The 24,013-nt window shown below is 45.9% G+C and overlaps 1 protein-coding gene across 3 annotated transcripts in view; it reads left to right on the top strand.

The window, feature by feature from the left end:
* DRAM1 (DNA damage regulated autophagy modulator 1) overlaps positions 1–24,013 on the top strand; it is a 492,420-nt gene that overhangs the window by 143,998 nt on the left and 324,409 nt on the right. For all 3 annotated transcript variants that reach the window (XM_069629937.1, XM_069629939.1, XM_069629938.1), the window contains exons 2-3: positions 4,707–4,774; positions 18,299–18,441. In XM_069629937.1, coding sequence (XP_069486038.1) covers positions 4,707–4,774; positions 18,299–18,441 — 211 coding nt within the window. The remainder of the gene's footprint in view (positions 1–4,706; positions 4,775–18,298; positions 18,442–24,013) is intronic.

The raw sequence follows: 24,013 nt of genomic DNA, 5'->3' as shown, positions 1-24,013 counted from the left end.
CATCTGTATGGGGCGTGGATAGACCTTTCAAAGGCATTTGATCAGATTAGTAGAGGTTTGCTGTGGGCGAAACTCAAACTGAAGGGAGTCCCCGAATCTCTATTGGCTATGTTAATAGAGTTGCATAGGGACACAACAGTAAAGGTACGGTTAGATGACAAGGGACATCTGTCAAATGAAGTGAAGGTAGAGTGAGGAGTAAGGCAGGGGTGTTTGGGAGCCCCTCTATTTTTCAACCTTTTTCTGTCCGATTTGGGGCAAGACCTTGAATCATCTGCACTGGCCAGTCCAATCTTTAATGGGAGTAAGATCTTTCGGGTGGCTAATGCGAACGACATAGTCCTATTGGACAGAACAGCCATAGGTCTCCAAAGACCTCTGACCAAACTGGGTAGCTATGCTGAGAAAAACGAGCTAGTAATAAACCCGCTAAAATCCAAGATTCTTGTGTTTTAAGCATCCAAGAAAGAAAATCTGCTTCGATAATTGGTCATTGAACGGGCAGATTATACCACGAGTGGATGAGCTAACCTATCTTGGCTATAAGATCTATGCCAGCCCGAGAAACCAGGAACATGATATCTTTACCAAGGCTTATGAATTGATCCCCCAAATGACAAAAATCAAAGCCAAATACTGCAAATTCTCCATCTTGCCATTGACCAAATACTATGTAGCCAAAATAATACCGGTTATTTTGTACGGTTTAGGAGAGAAACCCTCACTCTGGAGTGCAAATTGGCCCAGAATAGAAGGTAGAATTTGGAAAGTTTTTCTTAATCTCCCTATGAGTACACCTGGTTGGAACTTGCGGTTTGAACTAGGCCTTGTCTCTTTAGAGTGCCGCGCAGAATGGAAGCTAATAGCATTATCCTAAACCAGATTCCCTGTATGAAAATGTTAGAGGTCACTTGAAAGGCTCAAAATCCAGAATCTTGAGACGGTTGGATTTAAAAGCAAAAATCATACTGGACAGAGTAAATGTAGATCTTGAAACTCTGATAACTAACCCTCTTAAGGTAAAACGGGATTTGGAGCAGTTAGACTGGATTAAAACCATCTCTTTGGTGAGAAGCTCTAGGCCATGTAATGCCTTTCTGACGGCAGAAAAAAACATAGGCTACCTGCCACGTTACCCAGTAAATACCCTGACCCCAGAATAAGATCCAACTTTTTACGGGTGAGACTGAACTTGGTCCCCACTGGGGAGGTCTTGGCAATAAGAAAGCAGGAAGATCTTGCGGTCAAACTATGTAAAGTATGCTCCGATCCAAGACTCCAATCACTTCGACACATCCTAATGGAGTGTGAAGGGTCTTGGTCCTTGAGGCTAGCGAAATTAAGAAGATTCACACATAAGGAGGTTGGTCTTGTCTCAGAGCATCTTTGGGAAAGAATGATTGCAGGCCAAGAAATTCAGCTAACGGCAACAGTGGTTGAAATATTGGGAAATCTGAACCTGTTAAATTAATTATGTTGGGAAATGACCTGGTCAAGGTTTGAGGGTTTAGAGTCAGGTTGATTCACACTAAGGAAATCTAGATCATGTGAACATCATTGTTGAATGCTGGGTAAAGGGGAAGGTCAAATGTATTCCCTTATTGATTGGAAAGCAATTTGTGAATAATAGGAGATGGGAGTAATTATCCCACGCTGGGTCTCAAGAAGTGGGGAGAATGGACTTATTTTATCGAAGTCAATCACCTTCATTCCGAGGTTGGTGTTAGTCATGGCGCTATTAGTGCCATGACTAGCACCGATACCGGTACCGCCACCGACGTGGTGGTATGGGGACTTACCGGTAAGTCCCCATTTGAAATTCCATTCCCCATTCCCATTTGAGCCCCCTTAGGGCTCAATGGGAAGGGGGAAGGCGGCAATAACAGTACCACAAATTCCCATACCGTAATTGACCCCGGTATCCCTTTGTGGGTCCCGTCCTTAACGCCTGCTAAAACCAGGCGTTAAGGAAGGACCCACAAAGGGACCTCGGAATAGGGCACAAAGGGATTACCGGCACCTGTGTCATTACTGGTGTCCAGTATCCCTTTGCGCCTGGGTTGTAATGACCCCCAATGTGTGTAAATGGTTATTAATTCTCTTCTTTTTATTTATTTATATTCGGTCTGTTTTCCCCACTTCTGGGAATGTTAAATGGTATTGGTTGACTAATAATTGTAAAGGTTCTAATGCAATGTTACTTTTATCTTTTTGTGAACCAAATACAATAAAAAAACAAAAAAACTACTACCCTCCCACCCCCCCCCCCCCCCGCTTTCTCTCTTTTGTAGCGTGGGATCTCGAGGTGTGCGTTGTTATTAGATCTGAGGAGTCTGGTATGAGATTTTTTTTATAGTATCCTGGCTTTGATAGGGAGCCAGTGGTTGTCTCTCCTAATGTTGGAGATATGTTCAGACTTTTTATGCCTAGTGCGGCTCGGAGGACTTTATTCTGCATGAGTTGGAGTTTAGCTATATTGGTTTTGGAAATGCCAAGGAAGAGGATATTACAGTAGTCGAGCTTGGATAATATTAGTGCTCTGGCTAATGTAACGCAGTTGTCCGGTGTGTGGAATTTGTGATTTATGGAGATGAGTTTGGATGTGTAAGAGGTGGACGAGGATAGGGTGTTGACTTGTTTTGACATAGTTAGGGTAGCGTCTAAGTAGACACCAAGTGTCTTAACTTGTTTAAGCACTGGGACCGTGGTGCGAGTAGCACCTGAATCAGCGTGCTCACCTAAGGCTTATTCGGTATGTCTGTCCATATTGCCACCAGCCGTCCAGCCACCGTCCCGTACGTTAGGAAATGCCCCCTCGAGACTCCATACCGAGCACTCCACTGCTCAAACGTCATCAGCTTTCCCGCTTCAAACAGATCCTCCAGTATGCGACAGCCCTTGTCTCCCTGCTCAGATAGCCCTTGCCGCCTCACTGCTGACCAAAGTCCCGGATCCACACTCCATGGCAAATCCGCACTATATAACCCTTTCACTTGCAGCTTCCTGTTATGTTCCGGCCATGGAAGGTGGTCCCTTTCCCGACTCCGATGATTGTTCTATGACTAGAACCGTTTCGCACGGTCTAGTCTTCCTCCAAGATGGCCGCCGCCAGTCAGCGTTGCTATTACAACGCACTGAAACCTACGTTCAGTGCGTTGTATCGCTCTTACTTCCTGTTTTGACTTGGAACTCTGGTGTTCGAGTTGCCTTCCGTTCCCTCTCGTTCCTGGTCTGCTTGCGGGAGTTTTCTCCGGCTTCTGCCCTTCCTCGCTCTGTTCCTCTTCGTTCAGCTTTATTCCTTGCCTTCTTTCCTCGCTCCCTCTCTCTCTCTTTCGGTTGCGGTTGAGTGCTCTCCTTCTGCTAGCCTCCGGCTCCCAGTGGCATCTCGGTACGGGCCGCAGGATTCCTTTCCTTACCTGTGCCCCTGCACGCTCTGAAGTCTCTCTTGACGTTCAACCTTATACCTCCCTTCGTTCTGTATGTCTTTCCCTACCGCCTTTTTCTATCTACGTTTACTTTCCTCTGTTACTGAATACTAGCTACGGACTGCAGTATATCTACCGCTGGCCTAATCGAGCTCCACGTTCAGCCCGAGTGCTTGAGTGCTTCAGGGTTTTTTGGTGCCGGAGAAGCTTTTTCCCTGAATTCTCGGACGGGCTTACTGGGGGTCCCACTTGGCGGGGAGTTCCTCAGTTTGCCAAGGTGGCCTCTAGTGGAGCTCGTCCCTACGATAAGAAGGTAAAGGGCCGAAGAAAGAAGAAGATCCCGGCGGCCACTACTAGAGGAGGTAGAGGGGCCTCACAAACTTTGAGCACGTCCTCAGGATCTTCAGGTGAGGAGGGGTCTTGGGAGATAGACCTAGCCGTTAGCAATCCTGACACTTCCCTAGTTGTTGCTTTGGAAGTGGCCCTTGCCTGTACATTGTGTGGGAAGCACTCATATTTATTCTGGCATTTGCTATGTCCATTTCAGCATAAAACATGAGACAGCATTCATGTGCACGAGTACCGCCACAGAAGCATTTGCTCTACAATAAGCACACACTACTGGTCATTATGCTAAGGGAATGTCATTGTTCCACAAACAATTTCTCAAAAAGTGAACATTGTTTATGGTACAAGTCAACACAAGTTTCGCACAAGAAATGGTGCTTCTTCGGGACTAATCTCACGCCAGCAAAATGGTAAAACAGGGAAAAGCAATTCCTAAACTGTATAACATAAAAAAGTGAACAAATAAAGAGAAATGAACAGTGACATTATCTTGGACATTGTTAAACAAATATGTGTCCATAAAACACAGGGGGGGGGGGACAAAAGTTAGGCCTTCATTGCAGCTTTTAGAATATCATTATTAGAATTATTAAAATTGAGTAGGTAGTTGTGAGAATGTTTCTTTTGGTAAACGTGTATATGGTACATTTACAGACTCCTGATATTGGAAGGCAGCGCTTCATTTTACTTGTTCCCAATAAGGAGCTCTTTGTGGGGGCGGCATCCCTTGAACGCAGACAGAGGCGCTTCCTTTCCACGGCCAGTTCTCGCGTGCTTCAAAGCACTTTTGGGGCAGTATGGAAAGATTCCCTACACCAAGAACTCCCGTTCAATAAGAAGTTTTTATGAAGAAATGCATTTGTGATGTTGTGTTCAGCGTAAAAGATACACATGGTATAAACTCCAGCCAACGTTTCCCTTTTATTTCCGCAGTGACACCGGAACAACACCTCCAGAAAGTGCCATCTTCGGGTTCATGATCAGCATAACCTCCATTTTAGGTCTGTATTTATATTTTGTATTTATTTGAAGAACAGCGATGTCAATTTCGGTCAGCAATCCTTTACAATAACACTCTTACTCATGGTGGAGAATACACAATACACAAGCACAAACACACATATGAGAACAAGTGCTGGGCCAGCTTCTGAGGGTAATGAAAAGGGGACACAGACCAGGGACTAGCGTGAAAGATGCTCATGAGGGCGCAATTTTAACACATTGGTTGCTGGAGTAAGTGTGTGTCTAGTTATTGTGCAGTACAAACAATGACAGTTCCCCCAATGTATTCATACGTAGGTCTGGGCACCCCATTAAAAAAAGTTGTTTGTGGTTCTCTGTGCCTCTGCCAGTGGGACTGGTTCTCTGTGCCTCAGTAGGACTGGTTCTCTGTGCCTCTGCCAGTGGGACTGGTTCTCTCTGTCTCCGCCAGTGGTACTGGTTCTCTCTGCCCCTGCCAGTGGGACTGGTTCTCTGTGCCTCCACCAGTGGGACTGGTTCTCTGCGCCTCCACCAGTGGGACTGGTTCTCTGTGCCTCCGCCAGTGGGACCGGTTCTCTGTGCCTCCGCCAGTGTGACCGGTTCTCTGTGCCTCCGCCAGTGGGACCGGTTTTCTGTGCCTCTTCCAGTGGGATTGGTTCTCTGTGCCTGTGTGACTGGTTCTCTGTGCCTCCACCAGTGGGACTGGTTCTCTGTGCCTCCGCCAGTGGGACTGGTTCTCTGTACCTCCGCCAGTGGGACTGGTTTTCTGTGCCTCTACCAGTGGGACTGGTTCTCTGTGCCTCCGCCAGTGGGACTGGTTCTCTGTGCCTCTGCCAGTGGGACTGGTTCTCTGTGCCTCTACCAGTGGGATTGGTTCTCTGTGCCTGTGTGACTGGTTCTCTGTGCCTCCACCAGTGGGACTGGTTCTCTGTGCCTCCGCCAGTGGGACTGGTTCTCTGTGCCTCCGCCAGTGGGACTGGTTTTCTGTGCCTCTACCAGTGGGACTGGTTTTCTGTGCCTCCGCCAGTGGGACTGGTTCTCTGTGCCTCTGCCAGTGGGACTGGTTCTCTGTGCCTCCGCCAGGGGACCGGTTCTCTGTGCCTCCGCCAGTGGGACTGGTTCTCTGTGCCTCCGCCAGTGGGACCGGTTCTCTTTGCCTCTACCAGTGGGATTGGTTCTCTGTGCCTGTGTGACTGGTTCTCTGTGCCTCCACCAGTGGGACTGGTTCTCTGTGCCTCCGCCAGTGGGACTGGTTCTCTGTGCCTCCGCCAGTGGGACCGGTTCTCTGCGCCTCCGCCAGTGGGACCCATGTCAATTTCTGAGTCTTCATGATCTTTTCTGACACTCGGAATCTCCAGGTGATGTTTTTAACATTCAGGCAGATAACTGCAGTTACAAACATTCAAAGAATAAAATCTATGGGAATAAAAGCTACAGGAACAGAGAGAGGGAGAGAGAGAAGCAGAGAGAGAGAGACAGAGAGAGAGAGAAAGAGGGAGAAAGAGAGAGAGAGAGAGGGAGAGAGAGAGAAGGATAGAGAGGCGGAGAGAGAGATAGTCAGAGGGAGAGAAAGAGAGGGGAGAGGTAGAGAGAGAGGGAGAGAGAGAGAGGGGCAGAGAGAAAGAGAGAGAGAGAGAGAGAAAGAGAGAGAAGCAGAGAGAGAGAGGAAGAGAGTCAGTTCAAGAGAGAATGAGAGAGATAGTCACAGATAGAGAGAGCGAGAGAGAGAGGTAAGGAGAGAGAGAGGGGGGAGATGGAGAGAGGCAGAGAGAGAGGCAGAGAGAGAGGACGGGGAGAGAGGGGCAGAGAGCGAGAGAGAAAGAGAGAGAGAGAAGCAAAGAGAGAAAGAGAGGGAGAGGGCGGGAGTAGAGGCAGAGAGAGAGAGAGAGAAAAACAGAGCAGGCGCAGGTAAAAGAGAGGGGCGAGTGAGCCTGGATGGGGGCAGTTTGGGGACAACCTTCTGTCCATGTGTGTTATCCAGCTCATACAGCACATTACGCTCTGTAGTGCACTAGATCAGAAGAGGAATGCAGGTGTGTGTATGTAGTGGGCTAGATCAGAAGAGGAATGCAGGTGTGTGTATGTCGTGGGCTAGATCAGGAGAGGAATGCAGGTGTGTGTATGTCGTGGGCTAGATCAGAAGAGGAATGCAGGTGTGTGTATGTAGTGGGCTAGATCAGAAGAGGAATGCAGGTGTGTGTATGTAGTGGGCTAGATCAGGAGAGGAATGCAGGTGTGTGTATGTCGTGGGCTAGATCAGGAGAGGAATGCAGATGTGTGTATGTCGTGGGCTAGATCAGAAGAGGAATGCAGGTGTGTGTATGTCGTGGGCTAGATCAGGAGAGGAATGCAGATGTGTGTATATAGTGGGCTAGATCAGAAGAGGAATGCAGGTGTGTGTATGTAGTGGGCTAGATCAGAAGAGGAATGCAGGTGTGTGTATGTAGTGGGCTAGATCAGAAGAGGAATGCAGGTGTGTCTATGTAGTGGGCTAGATCAGAAGAGGAATGCAGGTGTGTGTATGTAGTGGGCTAGATCAGAAGAGGAATGCAGGTGTGTGTATGTAGTGGGCTAGATCAGAAGAGGAATGCAGGTGTGTGTATGTCGTGGGCTAGATCAGGAGAGGAATGCAGATGTGTGTATGTAGTGGGCTAGATCAGAAGACGAATGCAGGTGTGTGTAAGTCGTGGGCTAGATCAGGAGAGGAATGCAGATGTGTGTATGTAGTGGGCTAGATCAGAAGAGGAATGCAGGTGTGTGTATGTAGTGGGCTAGATCAGAAGAGGAATGCAGGTGTGTCTATGTAGTGGGCTAGATCAGAAGAGGAATGCAGGTGTGTGTATGTAGTGGGCTAGATCAGAAGAGGAATGCAGGTGTGTGTATGTAGTGGGCTAGATCAGAAGAGGAATGCAGGTGTGTGCATGTCGTGGGCTAGATCAGGAGAGGAATGCAGGTGTGTCTATGTAGTGGGCTAGATCAGAAGAGGAATGCAGGTGTGTGTATGTAGTGGGCTAGATCAGAAGAGGAATGCAGGTGTGTGTATGTAGTGGGCTAGATCAGAAGAGGAATGCAGGTGTGTGTATGTAGTGGGCTAGATCAGAAGAGGAATGCAGGTGTGTGTATGTAGTGGGCTAGATCAGAAGAGGAATGCAGGGTGTGTGTATGTAGTGGGCTAGATCAGAAGAGGAATGCAGGTGTGTGTATGTCGTGGGCTAGATCAGGAGAGGAATGCAGGTGTGTCTATGTAGTGGGCTAGATCAGAAGAGGAATGCAAGTGTGTCTATGTAGTGGGCTAGATCAGAAGAGGAATGCAGGTGTGTGTATGTAGTGGGCTAGATCAGAAGAGGAATGCAGGTGTGTGTATGTAGTGGGCTAGATCAGAAGAGGAATGCAGGTGTGTGTATCTCGTGGGCTAGATCAGGAGAGGAATGCAGATGTGTGTACGTGCTGGCTTGAATATGGGGCCAGCCCATCCTTTCATCCTTCTGAAGGCATCAGGTAAGAATTCATGACTGTGTGCCTGGGGCAGAGTCAGTAAGATGTCAGGCTTACCTGGCTCTCCTGTGCTTCCTGCTATTTGTTGAGATGTCTGTCATATTACACTTGTGAGATTACATGTTAGACAGACACCTCTTGATGCCCCATAGTTGTGTGGCAGAGTGGCTCCCAGGTCTCGCAAGCACAATGCAGCCACTTCTTCAGGTCCCCTACGCTAATCATGTTGAGGTTGGCAATATTACAATATGCAGAGGTCGGTTGTAGGTCAAAGGATCGAATCAAAAGGATCGTAATACAATAGGGTCGAATCAAAAGGAGCAAAAATACAATGGTCGAATATTTTTTTTGTAATTTTCTTTTTTTGGGGGGTGGGGGGTCTCCCCCAAACCACCTTTTTTGTGGTAAAAAACACTTTTTTTTCCTATATGAAAACCCCCCCAAAAATATACATTTTAAAAAAAAAAACGGTCTTTTTGTTTTAGGTCCTATTGAATCGACCCTATGGCATTCGATCCTTTTGGTTTCGATCCTTTGACCGGACACTGCAGAGCTCATGGTAGACATGCACTCTTACAAGGCCAGTTGGTTGGGCTCAGTCATTCAATTCCTCACGACATGAAGTTCCATCTTTCCAAGGCCTTATGCATAAGTACCTCTGAGTTCCAGAACATTGAAATAAGGAGAGTGCATGCAGGCGTACAGCCTTTGCTAGATGTCCCCCAGTTCCTTCTCCCTGGCTTTGCGGCATGACTACTTGTACACAGTGATAATCTAGGCTCTCTGCTGATGTCTGCATGTGCCTCCTTCTCAGTTGATAGAACAAAGTGTAGGGTGGGAGGCACATCTGTGTCAAAGCGTATACTCAGGTCAGTAGGCTAGGGTATAGTCCTGAGGATCCATGTCATTCATTCCACTGGGATTTCAGGTGCAGCAGGGAGAAACAGAAGCACTAGACGCACACCAGCTGTTGCCAGCTGATAGCCCTATGCTGCACTCCTTATGGGACATTAGGCCCCGTTGTTTTGTTGGCGCCTCGTAAGTCCAAGCAAACCTCTCTACAGGAGATGCCTAGGCCCACGAGGGTTTGTTAAGATGCAATCAGCATTCACCAAGTTTACAAACTATTCATATAATCAACCATGTACTTAAGACTCTGTCTCCCTGCTCGTCTGCAGACAAGAACCACAAGGCTGAGACAAGACACGATTTAGGTAGATGTTTTACAAAAGAATGTCAAATTTGGGAAAATGGTGTCGGGGGAGGAGCTAAAAGGAGATGTGACTCTGTATTGTACGATAAGGGAAGACATTTGGTGGCAATACTTCTCCAGTTCATATGGAATAGGCCCAATAGAGGACATCACTGTCATGGCCACCGGGCAAGGACCACAAGCTACACTACATAAAAGGTCCAGTTGGACCCAGTCCTGGTGCCTTTGAAGCCAGGCTCAGGAGTAAGTGTGCTCTGCACACTTTATTCTGGTGCACGTGCCTTTTTTTCCCTGCAGCGCCTCCACGTGCCTCCAGATCGGGCGTGGCAATAGGAGTTAATTGGGCTGCACGTGCAGCATCTTCTAGGAGTGGCAGGGTGGGGCCACGAGTCAGAACAAATGGGCATGGCCGGGACCAGGCTATTTAAGCCTTCCCCGCCCGCATGCAGGTGCTTCGCGTTAGTCTGCTTACAGCAGCGTAACGCTCACCGCCACCTGAAACGCCTCCTTACCTGATTCCAGCAGCTTACCTGATTCCAGTAGCTTATCTGACTCCAGCAGCAACCGCAGTCGTCCTGAAATGCATCCTTACCTGATTCCAGCAGCTTACCTGATTCCAGCATCAACCGCAGTTGGAGCGCATCCTTACCTGATTCAACCAGCAACCTCAGTCGAACGCATCCTTACCTGATTCCAGCAGCAACCGCAGTCAGAGCGTATCCTTACCTTATTCCGGCTCCCAGCCACAACACAACTCGGGAGTCCACTTTCGGCCAGCTTCATCACGGATCCAGGCATCCTTCATCCGCCGGCAAATCTCTGGATAACAGCATTCCAGTCTGACTTTGCCAGGCCACCTCTGCAAGAGAAAAGGACAAAATAAGGTTAGAAAAACTATAAAGACATTACGCTAAGGTCACGCTCAACCCAATCCTCGCGCTTGATCTAAGAACCAAACTTACCACCTATTGGGACATCGTGAACTCCCCTGTTCTCCATTGGGGCTCGCTTCTTGCACCGCAATTCCGCTGGGCCTCACATCACCTATTGGGGAGAAGGAAAGACATTACAAGAGCTACGGACAATAATCATTATCGAAGGATACTTACCTTTAAAGTGGTTCAGCCACAGCCGGTCTGGGCTGCCACGCACATGGACCAGTGAAGGAACTCGGTCTATCACAAAGTGCCCCTGCAGTGAGAAGCAGGACGGAGAGCTCGCCATCATAATTAAACAGGTGAGACTATATGGGTAGGCGCATGCTCACCAGATTCTGGGAAGAAGGGTTCGAGGGAGACCACAGCCATATCACAACATTCTCACGACCTCTCGTATTCTCGCAGGGGCAGTACCAACAACCAGCGCAGTCCACAACACAGGAGCAGGGGAAGAAGCCTGACCAAGGGGAGCCAGTTCCAGGGAGGGCTGCAACCGTGCCCCAACGTCCCCGCAGAGAACAGGTAAGCGAAACAATCACTCTGGCCCCAATGAGTTCATCTCCCAGGGCCAATTTTTGCATTTTAGGTTAGCAAGGTAGCTATTGCTATGAAATCACTCAAAAATCACAAAGCAGCCGGCCAAGACTTAATTCCGGCAGATCTGTTCAAAGTCGAACCATTCATCTGGGCTCCGGTGCTAAGCAGAGTGCTTAATGCCAGCTTGGCTAGTAGTGAGGTTCCCAATTCATGCAGGAAAGCCACAATAGTCCCCATTTATTAAAAGGGGGGGGAGGACTTACTGTCTAACTATCGACCAATCTCCCTTCTGGATGGGGCAGGCAAGATATTTTAGCAAATTGATATTATCACGCTTGCATGATAGGACTGATACTCCGAACGTGATTATCGACCTCCAGGCAGGGTTTCGACGAAATAGAGGTACCTTGGATCATTGTTTCCTACTAAGTCTAAAAATATACAATCCTAAACAAAATGCACCTCTATCCCGATTTTCTCGACTTACAGACCGTGTTTGACTCAGTCTCTAGGGATGTTCTTTGGCAAATCATGTTAACACGCCATGCCCCAATTGAATTGGTCTCAATAATCCCTGCACTGTATAGTAGGAACAAGACCAGAGTCCGCTATGGGCCGGGTGGGAAGATGACGGGGGAGTTTGATGTCTGCGCGGGAGTTAGACAGGGCTGTGGCCTGGCGCCCCTACTTTTTAACAGCCTTATCCAAGAAATCATTGATGTGCTGTAGGTGGGGTGCCGGGACCCCCTTGAGATTGGCATCGGATAAATATCCTGCTCTCTTCTATGCAAATGATTTGGTGCTTCTCGCCACCTCCCCCGCTGGACTTAGAACGGCTCTATCTTCCAGAGTAAATGTAAGTCTCTCTCACTGAAGTTAAACTCTGGAAAAATGATGGTCTTTGAGCCTCCCCTCTATTCCTTTCTCTATTAATGTGGTGCTTATTGAGCAAGTTTTATATCATGATTATTTGTGAGTATGCTACAAGGACAACGGTGGATGGGGCAACCGACTTGCTAGGTCGGCTCTTACACTGGAAAGGTATGGTGGCGGCATTCTTTCATTCTTCTACCGCCATGGGAGTGGTGCTATATTACCAGCACTTGACTTGCTTAGGAAGCAAGCTGTGCCCGCTGCCATGTATGGGGCTGAATTGTGGGGCCACTCTAATCTGGGCAAGTTAAGCATGTGTGAGAACACATTTCTCAAAACGTTGTTAATGCTCCCTCCTAGTGCACCCTCTGCGATGCTTCAACTTGAACTAAATTACTTCCCAGTCCAGTAATATTTTATGCCTCTTTTAGACCTGTTATATATTGGCTGAAAGTTTGGAGCTCGAGGGATTTGTTGAAACAGGGGGAGGGGCTTGCCTGTATCATGAGTTTAACAGGTGGGAGAATCCTCAAATGGCGAGCCCTCGTGAAGGCATTTCTTCTAGACCTGGATAGGTTTGACATTTGGGAACAACCACAGGCTCCCCCCAACAAGGAAATCAAGCAGTTGAAAGCGCTTATGTCGCAGAGAACCCAGGAAAAACAATTAGCGGATATTATATCCCTGAAATTGGGCCTAGCCTACCTAGAGGCCAGATTGGAGTGTGGCTTTAAGGTGTATTTAGATGCTGTCGGTCCTCCCCTTGAGTGGTCTCTGTCCCTACGATTTAGATTAGGTATTTTACCTGTGGCAGTTTCCAGCTTAGCGTGTAGACCTGGTTCTGTGGCAACGTTTCCCCTTTGATACACTTCATGCTAACTTGCGTAAAAGCCCATCATTTGAGGCGCTTATATCTACGCCATATTTTCATAGACAAAGGAATTTGCCAGGCTATTGTCGCAATTCAGTTTTCAACCCAATGTTTATCCCTGCATATCACTTATGCTACTGCACGATACATTTACAGGGCCTGGTGGCAAAGAAACAAGGCTCTGAATTAGGACAAGGCCGCCGCTGAGGCCAAGTACTGCAGTTGATATATGTTGGATTGAATGTAATGTACATTTTAACTTAGGCTGGGGGACTACTACTCTGATGCGCAAACCACACAAAATATATAAAAGGTGTGTTGATTCTATTCAAGTACTAATCCCGAAAACGTCTTTGCTGCAGGGTTTGCCAATCCAGCCCCAGGGTCCCCTTATGAGCCTAACACATGATATAGCTTCAAACACGATATTGGTTCCACCACTGCGCATGGACAATTCATTCATTCTTTCCTCAATATACAGTCATATGATTTGGGAATTGTAATTGTTTCCAATTCCCGCAAATGAGAGATCTCAGTAGACTCTTCACGTTCAGATCTATGTTTAATTTCTATCGGTGATTGGTGTACTCCTGCCAACACATGTTTCGACCTTTCAGAACACAGGTCTTGGTCAGGGCCAATTTATCACCTCTTTAACATTACATTGATTCATAATAATACACATATGGTATAATTCCAAAGCAATTTTACAAATACAAACCAAATTGAAAACAATTATAGAAAAAAAAGAAGGAATCATTTTTGTTTTTTATGGCTAATATAAATACTGCATAACAAGCGAATCAGGAAAAATGTCACATCCGGGGTATGGGGTAATATTATCAGACTGTTATGAAGTTGTGTTTGGTAAGGAGGGAGATGTGTTGTCAAGTACTTGTTTGAGTCTGATGTGGTTTGTCATGTGATTGATGATGTCATGTGAGTGCCTATGGAATGTTGATGTATGAGTGGGAGAATGCTGTCGTGAGTGTTCCATGTAGAGTCAGTTGGTCCCTCCCTTCCTGGGTGATGAGTGCCGGTGTTTATATTATGTCTTATATCTGATGTCTTAATCCTGTAACTGTAACTTAAGAATTGAAGTAAACTTACTAAGAAGCAACTAAGCAAGCGTGGACAGTGCTTTATTACACAGACGTTGACATAAAAGAAAAGAGAACAAAATACTTTATTTTGTATCTTTACATCAGTTACTTGAATGGCTACGATTATTTGCTAAACATGTCCATGTCTCTAGTGATTAATCCTGTGAGATCACAATAAACCTCTATGTCCCGCATGATTCATTCTTTAACAGGATATTACCCTAGGAATATAAACCATGGGCATTTCCCATACCATCTTATTAAATCAACCGTCTTATGTGAATTCTTATATCGAACCACCATGTATTTTCCATACAACCCCCAGTGACTCCTTTCCTATTCTCACCCGTGAGCACCATATGTTAGGTGTGAAGAAACGCACTACTGTGCCTGATAGTCTCCCAATAGAGAGGTAGTACCTTACCTTTATTATATGTTTATGATGCAAATAACTGAAGGACTAATGACCAACGGCTGTCAGATGATCTAAAATGTAAAGTGTATCTAGATCAGTGTCTTGCCATACATCATTCTATATTTTATGGATATCTAGATAATACATATCCTTACCTTTCTAGCTGGAATAAATACTGTAGTTCCAGTGAATTGTTAAATTCTACCTCCTTGAAATGGAAAGATCTTTCTTTGCCTAATAAATCGTGATATAACCACCCATAAATATATTGGCTGTAACTCTATTCAGCTTCACCCTCTAGGTCATCATTCAATCATAATTGAGTGAGACTACATGGTAAACTCTTAAAACCCCCTATTAACTCAGTGTCCTGGCATATATATTGGAAAAATGTGGGGACAGTCAAAGTCCCTCTCATTAATCTAAATATAATGGGCATAGAGTTATAGTGACATTGTGAGCTGCCTCTCTTACCTATATCTCGCTTCCAATAGCGTTCTATTAGTGCCTGCAGTGGTCTGCTCCGCGCAACCGTGCCTGAAGCAGACCACATCCTTAAATATGGGCATCCATACCACGCGCATGGGTGCTGTGTATTTGCACCTCCATGCCCTGCATGCTCCACAGCGAGACACTGGTCTCGCTAGATTCAACTAACGATGCAAGCACTAAGGGAGAACATTACTCTCTTGCACATGCTCCATGGTCGCGCGGGCCGAGACACTACTCCCCTGTGCGACTTTCTTCTTGGAATGAACTACCTGCCCATCTTTACCTTCACTTCACAATCCCTAGCTCTCATCAGATCTTCCTTATAATACTTTCTTGAAAATCAACTTTCCTTTCATTCTGCTCCTTCAAATTATGTGTCACTGCTCTCCACCCACAGAAACATTGGGCTAGAGTTGGGCTATGTATATTCAATCAGATTTTAATTCTTCCTAAATTCGAATAAAACCTCCAGATCATACAGATGAACCTAAATGTATTGGACATGCATTATATTAGCAGTTGCTGTTAATTCATTTGTACATTTAAATTATTAATGGTGTAAATTTGTAGCAAGCCCTTTCTCAAGCTTCTTAAAGTTACCCTTTTAAGTAAATGCTTACCCTCTTGGTTAATAGTCTCCACACTACTCCAAGTAGGCAGCATGTTAGTCCTCATGTTAAATTATTGCACACTGTTCTCTTCATGCAACAAATTCAACCTCAATTATATCCTGACATCTCCCATATTGGCCCAAAATGATTTTAGATTCTGCCAACAGTCTCTGTTTAAGCTAGCTCACCGAACACATGGATAATGCGGATTATTATGAATCGATGTAATGTTAAAGAGGTGATAAATTGGCCCTGAAGAAGACCTGTGTTCTGAAGGTCGAAACATGTGTTAGTCGGAGTAAATGTCATGACCCTTGCCCCTGGCCCTCACTGGCAAGTCAGCCTTCCAGTTAGGGCCAGGTCAAAGGCCTTAAACCCTCATCCAAGACTCTCTTGGAGTCAGTATTGGTGCCTTTGGCGCCAGGCTCAAAACCATCATGAAGACCAACATTAGAATGGGACTGTTTACTTGGGACTATTTAACTTGGGGGTGGGGGTGCAGCCAACATGGAGGCACACACATAGCTCAGTTACAAGGAACTGAGCTATGCAGTCTAGTCTTTTGGGTGTGGCAACCTGGGACTACTTTACCTGGACTACTTTGGGTGTGGCAGGCCTGGGACTATTTTACCTGGACTACTTTACCTGAGACTATTTAAACCGCACCCAAACAGCAGAACATGCTTTGAGTTATTCTGCTGTGGGCAGCGTAACGCTCACTGTGTCCAGTTCTTTGATGGCAGCTTACCTGAAACCAAGGACCTGCAGAGAGAGAAAGAACACTACGAAACTTACCTGGAACAGTATCCTGTCTTCAATCCATCGCTGACTTCAGTTCCACTCACCTGAAGGTACGAACTCCATCATCCGGCACCGCATGCAGCCTGGAATACCATAACCTGGAAAGAGGAGAAAGAAAGACAGCATTAGTAAGTGTTTACTCACGGTTCCTCCTGAATGAAGAAAGCCGCACAATTCTTACCTGGGTAGTCATCTCCTGGTCAGTATTATTGCTGGAACATTACGGTGCTCGGGGAGGAACAACGCAACCTGCAAGGAGAGAAAAGACACAGGTTAGCAATATAAAAGGCGAAACAGCGCCGCGCATCACTCATTACTCACCGGACAGCATCGCACACACCGCACTTTCGCCTACCGGCCCATGCTCATCTTCAAACTGCATGACAACACCAAAATACCTTTCCATACCTAAAAGGAAAGAAGCAAGACATTATTATTCGAACTAAACGGAAAATAAGCACTGCATATAAAGACTGTAAAGCAGCAAACCTACAGAGTCGCAGCAGGCCTGGATTCCCACAAGGGAGCTTGCATCAGTGAAGTAACTTGGTCGCTGCTCGCCCCACATCTACGCACCCCTGCCACGAGGAGCAGGACAGAGAATCCACATTTTACAATGTTAAGGTTAGGAGAAGGCCCAAGGGGGAGGAAGGAGTTGAGGCCAAGGAAGGTGGGAAAACATAAAGACAATCTGGTATTGAATCCAGCTCTCCTATATTGCAGACCCATCTTTAACCAGAGGCCTTACCAAGGGACCGGGAGAGGGTTCCAGAGTGCAAATCATTCAACCAGGGCTGGCTGGCGTCCCCGTGGATACCAGGTGAGCGTAACAGTACACCAATCACTGATAGAAATTAAACATAGATCTGAATGTGAAGAGTCTACTGAGATCTCTCATTTGCGAGAATTGGAAACAATTACAATTGCCAATCATATGACTGTATATTGAGGAAAGAATTGATGAAGTGTCCACGCGCAGTGGTTGAACCAATTTTGTGTTTGATGCTATTAATTTTTAATTTATGAATGTGATCTTATGAATTCATGTGACTGTGACTTTTAGTAGGGTTTTTAAACAAGTTGTTCTATATTGTTGGATATGTCATTTGTATGTGATGTTTTTATATGAACTTTTATGGATTTTCAGCCGGAATAAAGAATTTTGACTGACTGATAATGTATCCATCCATCAGAAATGTAGACGTAATTTCACTAAAGCAATTAGAATTGTCCAGGAAAAGCCAATAAATCGTTCCTTTACTTTTGTGACAAATAACACAATCTAGGAGGCTGGTGAATCTAATAATATAATAAAAGTACAGAACATAACCTCAATCCTCATAGATCTTTGGAGAGATTTCCCTACATCCGGACAAGGGTACATAACTTACTAACATAACATAAAATGTCCTAGAGCCTTGCTCGAGATGCTCTGTGCAGAGAGAGGACTTTGCATTCCTTGCCACCTCTTCTCTGCTTATCCTAAGGTTTTTATTTGAGTGATATGCCGTGCAAGCTCAGTTGTTGTGTGTCCGCTCTTCGCCCCTCCTCATGGGTGTACATTAGGCAGGTTCAAGGATGTCCCCGAGCCCCTCGTTGGGTTAATAATGCTTGACAAATTGTTAGCTGGGAGAAGAGCTGCTGCCATACTTGGTGAAACGGCCACTCCTGATCAGATGGTAAAATGGCCACTCCTGATCAGATGGTGAAACGGCCACTCCTGATCAGTTTGAAACTGCATGGATTATAGACCCACATGGTTGCAACGAGATGGAAGACGAGTTCAGAGGCAGAACATTTGGTAGTGCATGCCCAGTCACTGAATATGTGGGACATGTAAGCTAGTTGGTGCTACTTTGCTCTGAGACCTCGGTTGGGAGGGATTATATTTTGGTGGAAACATTGCACTACTGGTGCCATACTGTTTTACAGTGTTTGCACAGAAGAACAAATAGCCCTGGAGCTAGAAATTAATTGAAACAATACTTGTGTCCTCAAGCGATTTTTACCCATAAGCAAATACCTTGCACAATTGCATTTGAATCCGTGGAACGCTTGTCTAATAATGTTAGTGATGGGTTCATGGAGATTGGTGTGTCATTGTGTGATGTTTGCGTATCTGAAAATCTGTGAAGTTAAAGGATGCCAAATCGATGCAACATTTAGTAACCAATGTGCTTGTGTTTTTGTCATAGGTACCTTCACAATGTATGCAAGATATAAAATACTACAAAAGCAGAATGAAGTCGCTGCATTTGTTCCTCACTGGTTCAACGTAATGGCCTTGATGGTTGGCGTGCTGGGATCCATAGGGATGGTCATCGTGGCCACGTTCCAGGTAGAGCTGAGGTCATATCCTACTATGGCCATCAGACTGCTTCTATGTTTTATTTTTGCATTTGTGGCCCAAATATGCCCTCATCATTATCAGTAGTAGGAACCCACAAGAAGATATGCTAACCAAGAAAGACGGGCATTGTCCGTCTGCGCACTCTTGACTCTGGAACGCCCACTCATCGACATCATATTTGTCCCCACCCTCATGCAATTCAGAAAAGAAATCAAGACCCTCCTCTTGAAGGAGCACCATCTTTAAAGCCTCTAAGATAGTCCCCCACCAAGCTACCAAGCTATTCCTCTAGAAGAACACCCTTCACAGCCCACCACCACCTCTGCTCTATTCAGCGGGTAACTGGAGGAGCTGCCCTTCTAAGGGCTCTAATTATATGAACCGAGGGGGTGTCCTGCCACTTAACATTTGCAACATCTCATCATTCATGGATGCTAGAAGCTATTTGGAGAGTGCAGTAGCTTGAAATATTCTGCTCTTGGCACCCAGTCTCAATTCGCTTTTGGGTATTTCTCTGTCGGCCGGCAGCTTCCACGATGCAGACCTCTGGAGTTTTAAGTTGGAAGAAGCACCCGTCCTTTTACCACTGGTACATGGTCCCCATTACCTGTAAATGTTAATGATTGTCTGCTCCCTGAAATGATATCCTGGTACTAAGTGCTTTGATTTAAGTACTGTTTCCCCCTGTAAGCATCTCATGTATAAGGAACAGAAAAAGAGTCGAAAGCTACCCCAGGTCAACTGTATATAGTAGGTAGGTCTAGATTGGCAGGAAACTAGTGTTCAATGACTAGTTATTGAGGGTCACATGTTGTTTTAGAAAAACAGGTTCAATTTTATTTTTAGATTTGAACACATGAAAAATAGTTTACAGAAGAAAACACAAGAAAAACAACTTGCATATGAGGTGCCTCTCCTGACAACCAGTACGTGCTCAACCGCAAACAAAATAGGCGCGCACCATTCCTGAACACTGTACTGATGACAGTTCGGACCCTTCAACTGTAATCATCCTCTACCCAGTAAAGGTTAACTCTCCCCTGAACCAGAAAAACCTGCATAAAAAATGTGTCGACTGTAATATCATACTACTAAATCTGACAGTAGTATTTGGAACAAATACGATACACTTATGCTACTAACACTCACTTGACTCAACTGTGATGTTAACAACAGTTTTTTACTTTTTACTTGTTTCACCGTCCATTATAAGCTAAATGAAGCTCATATGCGACATTTCCGAAGTTGTTTTTCTTGTGTTTTCTTCTGTAAACTATTTTTAATGTGTTCAAATCTAAAAATAAAATTGAACCTGTTTTTCTAAAACTACATGTGACCCTCAATAACTAGTTATTGAACACTAGTTTCCTGCCAATCTAGACCTACCTACTATATACGGTTGACCTGGGGTAGCTTTTGACTCTTTTTCTGTTCCTTATGCTAAAACTGTCTTCTTGAGTCAAGCCCCCCTTTAGAAGGCCCTCCTTGCCCTTTTTTCTACCTAAGCATCTCATGTATGCCTGTAACTCCTACCAATGTCAACAAATAGACATAGCCTTATGATACTGCCCTGAACTCTCTCAAGTCCACTCTTCATCAAGGGAAAAGGGAATTCTACCTGACCCTCATTGGCTCTCACTACAACCATCCACGCAGGCTACAGGGAACCCTAAACTCCCTCCTCCATCCTCCTAGGTCTATGACTATCAACTCCACTCTCACAGCTAGTGACCTCGCTGCAAACATTTCCAAAATTAGAGACTCTCTCCTGACCTTCCTCACACTGCCTCCTCCTACATTTTACACTCTGCCTGCTCTACCCTCATCCCCTGCCTCTATCTCCTACTTTAGTCACACTAATACTGATGCAGTGCTATCTCTGCTGATGAAGGCTAACCCTTCTTGTGTTCCATCAGACCCTCTTGCTCCTCAGTTAGTCATATGTCTATTGCCCCTTTAGTGTCCTCTCACCTCGCTGAACTCTTCAACCTGTCCTTCAAATCTGCTTGCTTTCCCCCTGTTTTCCACAGTCATCCCTCTCCTAAAAATGCAAGAGGCTGACCCGGACATACCAGTTAACTTTCACACTGTGTCTCTCCTTCTGCACTACTCTAAAGTGTTCAAAAGGGTTGTGTTTGACCGTCTTACCAATTTCTTAGAAATCCACAACCTTTGAACCCCTTACAAGCAGGTGGCTGCTCCTGTCACTCCAAGGAAACTGCTCTCATGAATGTTCCCAACTTCATTGCCTCTGCTAAGCACTTCAACCTATCCTCTATCCGACTCTGATCTCCTTAATATTCTCTTTATTCTTGGGATTCACGATCAAGCCCTTGCCTGGATTGACTCCTACCTTGCACCTCGCCAATTCTCTGTCTCCTGGAGCAACAACACCTCTCACCTCACTCCTCTAACTGTTGGTGTTCGACAAAGCTCTGTCTTGGGTCACCTCCACTTTACACTCTGCACCTCTGCTCTTCCGGCACTGATCTCCTTCTTTGGGTTCTCGTACCAATTCTTTGCGGACGACACACCACATTTTCCAACTGTCTGCCATTAAATAGCGTATGGCTTCGTACTCTCTGATGTTAAACTCTTCCAAAGAAGAAATGCTCTTCTTTCCTGCCAAAGCTCACTCTCATCTCTTTCTCTGCCTATTCAGTTCCCACTTGACACTCTCTTCTACTCTTCTGCAGCTAGAAACCTCAGCGTCATCTATGTCCCTTCTCACACATTCTCTACTTCCATCTCCAAAACTGGAACAGCAGCTGAAATTCAGCTTCCTAAATATTATGGAAATCAGGCACCTCCTTCCTTTTAACACCGCCAAGCATCTCTTAACCACTCTTGTCTTCTCTAAAGTGGACTACTGTGCCAGTATCCTCCTTGGTCTCCCCGACTATGCTTTCTGTCCTTTTGACAAAATCATTAAGCACGCTACCAGGACTCTTTTTGAACTGCCTCACTTCGCACCTACTTCCTTGTACCATCACCAGGCTGGATGACTGATGATGCAAAACAGGGCCAGATTGAAATTTCTTCTCCTGGTCAACAAATCTATCCATGGTAAGACACCACTGTATCTATCTTCCTCTATCCAACTTTACAAGCCTTTCTCGTAATCTCTCCTCTGCTTTCTCGACTTCCCTTGTGGCTCCTCGTCCTCCCTATGCTTTCCCATGTTTCCGCTCTTTTTCTCTTCTTGCATAATTTGGCTGGAATACTCTTCCTCCGGACATCTGAGAAACAGTCTACATGGATTTGTTCAAAACCAAACTAAAAGCCTACCTCCTCGCCTCTGAGTTGCCCTCTTAACATACCTCTCATCTGCTTGCTAGCTAGCATTTGTCCCTCGCCTCTAACTTGCCTCTGTCCCTCACTTCCTCTGCCTCCACTCTAGCACTTTGTACATCACGGTCACACCCCTAACATGGCTGGCTGTACCACCTACCTGGACCTAAAAATGTCCAATGTTGGTTATCTTTAATCTATGTTTGTCTGCTTATGTATTGCCCCGGTGACTGTCCCATTTACTCCCCTCCACAACCTTCAACTCCCCCATTGTAAGACGCTCACTGTGTCCTGTCAAGTCTGATTTTTTATCTATTGTTTGTTCCTTTGTGATCAAAGGATCATTGTCTGCCACAGTGCTATGTAAGGAAGACATGATATCGAAGTAAGACAGATACAAGTGACCACAGTTCAAGGGTGTTTATTGAACTTTCACAAGGGCTACAGATGGGAGCAAGCTACGACCATCAAATAATAGTAATGCAGTCCTAGTGGAGTCTTGTCAAAATAAAAGGGCCTATACTAAAAAAACTATTGCCAATCCTTACCGCCAGTTTACAAATAGTGTGGGGGAAATGTTCACGAAAAAGAAAGAAAAGTGTTCACATAATGATAAGTCAGGATGTTTGGGCCATTGGCCTCCCTTCCCCACGTATTCAGCATGGCGCAAGGCGGTTCACTCGAGCCAAGCACACACTCTGGCTTCTCGAACTCAAGGATACAGTTCTATTTCCAGTATCGCGGCCTTCTGTGCCCAAGTCTCTTTTGCCATCAAAGTTATTTGATTCAGAGGGCTTGATGTACAAAATAAAATAGAAAGCTCTTTTCTTCTTACAGTTTTCAGATTTGGGTGTCTCGCCCTGGATCCCCCTAAGCCGTGCTCAGATCCCTGTCAAGAACAGAAGTCCAACGTTGGATCCCCCTCTTATGGGCTCAGAACCCCTTATTTGCTTGGGTGACTCAGAGTTCACCCCGGATCCCCCTCAGCCAGGCTTGGATCCCTTCCTTGCATTCATTTAGTCTCCCTCAGACATCCTCGGACCAATTGCAATTCGCTGTATACTTATCGAAGACTTTCGAATGTGTATATGGTTTAGCTTGACCCGTCGCAGGACCACTTTGATATAAAGTTCCCTTTTCACCATATAGTTGCCATTTATTTGGATGCCTAACAGAGACCTTAGAATGGCTGCCCACGTGGCGCCGAACCACTATGTACACAGTATCTTATTGATGGCTTTCAAAGGACATTCACTCCTTTGGTTTCCACTTGTTCGTGACGCTCATTACATGCACTTCAAATGCTGTTCTTTGTGGATTTCTTCATACAATGTTGACATTTGCAACCTTGGTTGAAATATAAGCTGGTTTTGTATCAGCCTTTCGGACTCACCGGCTGTGCTGCTTTTACTGGTGCAGCTTTGTTGTAGGGGCCAAGGACAGTAACACACCGGCAGTCGCTCCTCCCTGCCTGGGTTATCAACACAGGAGCGACCCGGATACCTTTGATGCACAGTGTAGGTTTGTTCAGCTTAGGTTCCCGGTCTTAGGCTTCTCACTTTCCAAGGTTCGTGAAAGTAACGGTTTCAAGAGGTCAAGGGCACTTCCCTCCTTGCAACCCTCTCCGGTCTCGCCACCTTTCTTCTTGTGCTAAACTACCATCTTGGAACTGCTGCTTCCTTGTGTGCTTTTCCTCGCTAAGAGTGTGTTTTCGTGCTCTGCCTCTTATCCATGTGGGGAAGTGTGAGGGCAGTCAGGTGTGTGTAACGATCAGTAATTGCCTGACCTTGCCTCACCATGGTGTTGGGACATGTCAGGTATACGGCTCTCGTGTTAGTCCATTGTTGCTCACAATGAACTGTCCGTGAGAAAGTGTTTGTGTCGGGAAAGGGGGCGGGAGGTTGAGCTTCTTGGTATCCTACCTGGTAGGATGGGGAAAATTTGTTACAGGGAAGGGGATACCGCGTCTAACCCTTCGGTGTCCCACTTCCACTCCCAAAGACCCCTCATCCAGGTGATCCTCCAGCACTGGTCCACCCCCAGGAACTGGATCCAAAAGCGATGGCCATGTCCTGGCCACCTGGATGACAGATCCCCAGCGACTAGCGGGTGAGACACTGTCAGGTTTTGTTAGGCAGAAACCTGTGTAGTTCCCTTAGGGACCACTGCAAAAGGCTTAAGACTACAGGTGTTGGCAGTAAACCCAATTGGTAGCTGTCTGTACCACCCAGATTTACCTGGTAGCTATGGCTGAGCAGTCAGACCTCTC

This window comes from Ambystoma mexicanum, chromosome 12 (genome assembly GCF_040938575.1).
Source record: "Ambystoma mexicanum isolate Mex_15411 chromosome 12, UKY_AmexF1_1, whole genome shotgun sequence".
Taxonomy (NCBI): domain Eukaryota; kingdom Metazoa; phylum Chordata; class Amphibia; order Caudata; family Ambystomatidae; genus Ambystoma; species Ambystoma mexicanum.
This window is presented reverse-complemented; position numbering and strand designations above follow the sequence as displayed.